At 45.5% G+C, this 6,183-nt stretch overlaps 1 protein-coding gene across 1 annotated transcript; it reads right to left on the bottom strand.

Annotated features, from left to right (window-relative positions):
* Window positions 1–461: 461 nt before the first annotated feature.
* LOC119266751 (plastidic glucose transporter 4-like) lies at window positions 462–5,612 on the bottom strand. Its single transcript, XM_037548030.1, has 14 exons — window positions 5,353–5,612; window positions 4,962–5,242; window positions 4,343–4,454; window positions 4,124–4,191; window positions 3,719–3,851; window positions 3,529–3,628; window positions 3,243–3,355; window positions 2,808–2,901; window positions 2,567–2,720; window positions 1,984–2,130; window positions 1,833–1,906; window positions 1,655–1,743; window positions 1,436–1,550; window positions 462–1,059 (listed from the first exon to the last, which is right to left on the bottom strand). Exons 2-14 carry the CDS (start codon window positions 5,212–5,214, stop codon window positions 841–843), a joined length of 1,671 nt encoding a protein of 556 aa, XP_037403927.1. The 5' UTR covers window positions 5,215–5,242; window positions 5,353–5,612; the 3' UTR covers window positions 462–840.
* Window positions 5,613–6,183: the final 571 nt, after the last annotated feature.

The raw sequence follows: 6,183 nt of genomic DNA, 5'->3' as shown, positions 1-6,183 counted from the left end.
ACGGCGTTCGGGATGATCGGCGACGAGAGGGCGGCGGCGCTGGAGGCCAGGGTCAGGAAGCAGCGGCGCGCGGAGCTGAAGGCCGGCATGAAGCGCGCCGAGCTGAGGGACAAGGTGGCCAGGACGCTGCTCGAGTTCATCGAATGATTTGATTTCTTCCGGCAAAAAAAATAAAGTGATTTTTTCTTTGCTGGTAGTACATTTTTTTATATAATTCTTTGCTGGTAGTACATGGTTATTACTGATTTCGCAAACGGGATTGCTAAGTAACCAAGTCTCAGTCGATGCTATATTTGTCGGATCTTGCATTAAGATCCGTGTAAAAAATTGCCTTTTTCTTTCTTACATGTTATATCACTCGACTTAGACACACCCATCACTTGACTTAGACGCACCCGCTCACAAATGAACACATGAACTGTGTGGAGTACTTACCGATTTACCGCTGCATCAAGATCTCATTTACACAGTACGAGATAGGGCATTTTCAATTGGTAAGCATAATTACACATCACGCTTTGAAATTCGGCAAATCGGAGTTTTATTTCCGACACATACAAGGAGATCATCTGTACACTCAAAAACGATGACATCCAAGGGCTAACAGCCAGCCTAAATCTTGCACCTCCCGGAGCAATGACACATAAGCTCTTTGATTTTGAGATGTAACAAGAAATAGCTGAGCTTTACTGGTGCCACAACACCCTGAGCACCAGGCGGTTTGCATGGCGTCAGGTGATCTTGCGGCTCACTTATTTCAGGAAGAGTTACTCTTTCAGGAACTACTCATAAAAGGCAGAGACAACATCCCCAGGTCCAAGGATGGTTTCTGCTCGGTGCTCATTGATCACTCACCAAGAAAGCATTAGCATCGGCTTTATTGGGCGGGCTTAGCTCCCGCTCAATCTCTTCCAGGGATCGCCCCTTGGTCTCGACCACATTCCCGGCAATGTACAGGACCGCGAGAGCACACACGGACGCGAATCCCAAGTACACGGTGCTGATTCCAAACTTGTTGACGACGCTCAGGAAGTACAGGCCGATGAAGAAGTTGGATACCTGCAAAGAGAAAGAACAGGTGATGATTCACTGGTGCCAGTAGGCTAAGTCTGACAGTACAAAACATTGATCATCTAAGCAAGTACTCCCTCCGTCCCATAATATAAGTTATTACAACTAAACAACCGATAGTTGTAATAACATCTTATATTACGGGACGGAGGGAGTAGAAAGGATTATCACTGTTACAGAATGCATTTTTCTTTTTCTTCTCCTTCCAGTTTCATCTATCTAATAGTGGACAAGATATGACCACCTGTATTTTGTACTAAAAGATACGCGATACTGCTGAAGGAGGGTACAAAATATAATTGGTTGGCGCAGACATCTGTTTGTCAGTTGTCAGTTGTCACAACTGTGACCACTAGAGACTTACCCAGTGCATGCCCATTGATAATGCTACAGCCTTGGCCCTTATTCTGGAGGCAAATATTTCAGGAAGGAGCAAAGCTGGAACAGGGCCAGCTCCAAGAGCGAATGACAGCACATACCTGAACAAAAATTACAATCAAGATTTCAAGTTAGTTAAGTGCTAAAATTATTTAATAAAGAAAAACCAGGAGAAATCCATATTAGGTGAATGTAAACTACTTACAGGACAGTGCCAACAACAGCAAGAGTGCCAGAATAAGGTGCCAAAGCCTTCCAGGTGAAGGACAATGACAAGAGTAACATCGACGCCGCCTTCAAAAGAGAAAGAAGATACAGTAATTCATAAGTCATTTGCACATTGAGAAACACAAATACACAGACTACTGTAGAAAAGACAGTACCATTCCAGAAAAGCTTGTTATGAGAAGGCTCTTCCTCCCTTGCTTGTCCATCAGTGAAGATGCAATCATGGTGCCTATGAGAAGTATGCATACACCTCAGAAAAGGAATTGGAAGTTACTACCGAAACACTCTTACGAACACGGAACTAACCAAAAACATTGGCAGCACCAACAAGAGCACTCGCTGCAACATCAGATGCAATGCCTGCACTGCGGAACACTGATGTAGAGTAGTACACAACAGCATTTATGCCAGCAAGTTGCTGCAACAAAAACAGTGCCGCTCCCACGCTCACAACTGCAGTATGAGGAATATATCAGGACACATATACCAAAATTTCATCATGATTATCAATTATGACGCAGGCACAAATGAGTATCAGAAGAATACTTATAAACTGCTACCCAAGTTATGTACCCCAGTCATGATTGTTCATTCAATCGTGGACTGTAAAGAACATGGTTGGTAGAAGCAGTTTGCAAGGAAAAGTTCTAGGCTAACCCTGAGATGATAGTTTCCATCGAGCAATTATGCAAATGTGAGAGCATAAAAACCATAGTAATTCTTCTTATTATCATTCCTATGCAAAAAAAAAAAAAAACTGTCATAGATGATAGGCAGAAGTTGCTTTGCCCAAACCACTTGCATCTATAAGATCAAGACAACACATGAAACTTTATCACTAAGACACTGACTTGATAGTGTATAGGGAAACAATCAGAGAACATTTTACTTTTCCAATAGCGTTTGCTGAATAGATCAAACCAGCTGGCATCTGGCTCATTAGATCCTTGCCCACTAGCCTTTAGGTCATACATAACTTCAGTAACCTTCTCTTTCCCATACAATTTTTTTATAGCTGCTTCCGCTTGAGAAATCTTTCCTTGCTGCGTTTAATCGCATGAAAGTTATTCTCAAATATAGTGTTGGCACCTTAGTACGAAATATGGTGAAAGAATTGGCACAGCACAAACCTGGAATAGCCAGCGAGGGCTTTCAGGTGAAACAGCCATTCCTAGAGCCAGCAAAATAGATGGAACTACTGAAATTCCAAACATTGTCCTCCACCTGATTACACACAACCACATAGGAGAAAGTGAATAACTCATACGTTTATCATGCCAGATTTATTGGGATTTGCATCTTTAGTTCTGTCATATGTATTAAAAATAAATATTCCTGTTGTTTCTGACTTCCTCCCTTACAATTGCATTTGTTCACAAACAAATGAAGAAAGAGGTTTCCCCCTTGTAATTACAAAAAACAATTGCTCTTAGATATATCATGGTTTCATAAATTAGAAGTTTCGAGAATTCAGAAGTTGGTAACAGATTTTAAGCACAAGCACAATAAATTCAGAAGGCACCAACAGAATGTGACAAAGTTAAAGAGGATAGGAGAAAACTAACCATGCAGGATTTTGTGCTAATGGCAATCCAGCTACCAAAGCTGCAAGAATTCCAATGCAGATAAAAAGTTGATTAATCGTACCAAGTGCTCCACGTATTTCAGTTGGTGAGATCTGCAAGGTGCAAATAGGTCAGCTGGGAAAGTTCAATATCACAGGTAGTAGTTGCTGAACAGTGGTTGTGATAATTTTGAGACAAGGTGCAAATAGGTCAGCTGGGGAAGTTCTCAATATCACAGGCAGAGGTTGCTGAACAGTGGTTGTGATAATTTTGAGATATCACAAACCTCAGATATGTAAAGCGGCACAAGAGCGGAAGAGATCCCAATACCAATCCCAGCAAGTAATCGACCAATAATCATTGTACGGACATCTTGAGCTGTTGCACTACAAATGTTTTGCGAGTTAGGTTTACATAGCAATAGTATACCTTGAACCATAAATTCTTATAGCAGTGAATTCAGTCTCAGAACACACCTCAAGAATGCGCCTACAGCAAGAGGGATGGCATCTAGGATAAATGTCCGTGTTCTCCCTAATTTATCAGCCAAAGCCCCTCCAGTAAAAGAACCTACTGTCGCGCCAGCCAGGGTTGTGCTAACCACCCATCCTGAGTGAAAAGGCAGATGTATTGTGAAGCATATAGGCAAAATGATATCTCATGGAATCCTCATAATGCATAAAGTCCTAGTGCATATGTTATTCTTTATCCCTTTTAAAAACAGTATGCAAGTATCTTGCAAAATCAAAATGGTTGTACATAATTGATCTGACATTTCAGATGTCCCTATTGCAGACACTAAGAGAAGATATGTACGAAAAGATTCTAAAACTACAATAATTGAAGTGTGGCTTATACTAGTAAGTAAAAGAATGGCATACCTTGTAACACAGCATTTTCAGCAATCCCAAGATCTTTCGAGAGATATTCAAGCGCGCCATTGACCACACTAAAGCACATGTATTCAAAATGAGATATTCAGTTTTGCTAGACACTGGTATTCGTCAGTTAACAATTAGACCAGGAAACTGCGCTTTTATCCCCTTGCAATGCATGGGAAATTTTTCTACGCTACAGTAGAGTGAAAGGGAAAAACATACCCAAGATGGTAGCCAAACAGAATTGCCCCCAAGCAAGCAACGCCAACGTACGGCAGAACACTCCCAGATGATTTAGCTTGAAGCTTGTCAGATGGAATATCCTCGGGGTCAGCTGGATATAAGATGGTAAAGGAGTCTAGATTAGCTGACACGGTTAAACGGTTGAAAAATTCCAGTGACAATACACTGGCATGGCATCATGTGCAGCTAACCGCAAGCTCTTTACCAACATCCTGCACAATTCGGAGCCTACTATGCAACCCGGACATTCCCATGGTACACCAGAAGCTGAATCTCAGACGGCCAATAAGCATGTCACAAGTCCGCTGGCAACCACACTAGTACAGCACCGACGACAACTACAGCTGGTACTAGTACTGGATAGACAGCGCGGATGCAATCCCTGTTTCCCCAAAGCGGAATTCACAACGAAATTGCTGGCCGGCGCAGCAGGCATGACCCCCCGTCACATTCCCCCTGCCAAATATTCACAGAATCGCACGGAATCTGGCGGCGATTGGTATAGGTTGTTGCTGGAGCTTGCATCACCCCTAACAACCAAACCCCAGATTGCAGAAGCACGCTTGTGTACCCCGAATCGGGAGTGACGGCGACGCACCTGAGGCGGTGGCGCGCACGCGGCCGTAGCGCGGGCTCCGGAAGAGCCCCGCGGCGCCGGCGCTGGGCCTGCCCATCTCGAGCCCCGCGAGATCCGCCGCGCGCGACCTCACGCCGCCGCAGCAGAGCCCGCCGCGGCCCTCCGACATCCGCACGACGCTCCTTCCGCCGCTGCCGCCGGGCGACGACGACGGCGACCTCCGCTCGCCGATGACGACGTGAGCACCGCCGCCCCTCACGGCGCACCGCATCATCTTAACGGGGGGCGAGAGGGGGACCTTCCTGCGATCGCACGCACACCACCGCAGGAATTCTCAGCTTCCGTTACCAAAAAAAAAAATGTAACGGGGAAAATCGCATTAAACCGGCGCGTTGACTAGTACTGGTAGTACCGGGAGTGGAGTGGCTGACGTGGGGACGGGTGGAAAACGACGTCGTCGCACCTTCGACTTCGAGCGGAGGCCGCCGGCCGGCCCTCCTGGAGCCGAGTGGAGTGGGATTAATGGCGAGCTCGCGAGTGGACGAAGATGGGATGGGGAAGAAGGGGGAGGAAGACGACGGGTGCCAGCGATGGATATATCTTCTTCCCGAGATCCGATAGTTCCGAGGGAGGGCTGTCGATGGAATTCTTCCTCCTCCTCCTCCTCTTTTCGCGTGTTTTTTTTTCCTTTTCCTACTGGCGCGGCATGTACATCCACGCCACCAGAGTGAGAGAGGGTCTGCCGTGCTGGCAACGATGTGTGCATTGGATAAGAAATTTTGTACGCAACCGATGACGGTGCCCCCGTCTGGACCACGAGGATGGATATATACGATCAGACTCAAAAAAATCCAATGAAGTAAAAGGATGAACATACGATTTTTTTCCCCTTGGCTTTATACGGATAACAAACAACTATAGTGATGTCCATCTAAGGGCATGTACAATGAAGGCATCATCACGTAGATTAATTGAGGGTGAAACCACCGAGTTGATTGATCAAAGCCCAATGGAGGCTGCAGTAGCATCTATCAAAGTGGGGGCCTTTCTCTATCCTTTCTTTACCCAGTTCCTCTCATCTTTTTGCTAGCTTTACCTTTTTCCTGACGAAGCAGACGGCTCTTCTGCAGGATGCACCTGCCACCTGTAGGGCTGCACCTTTGAATCCATCTGGCATCCGAGCCTACGTGGGCACGTGAGGCAACGGTCCATGTTGGAGCGATGGCCATGCTCTAAAAGGTCA

This window comes from Triticum dicoccoides, chromosome 3A (assembly GCF_002162155.2).
Source record: "Triticum dicoccoides isolate Atlit2015 ecotype Zavitan chromosome 3A, WEW_v2.0, whole genome shotgun sequence".
Classification (NCBI taxonomy): Eukaryota; Viridiplantae; Streptophyta; class Magnoliopsida; order Poales; family Poaceae; genus Triticum; species Triticum dicoccoides.
Note: the sequence above shows the minus strand (reverse complement) of the source record. Positions and strands in the feature narration are given on the sequence as shown.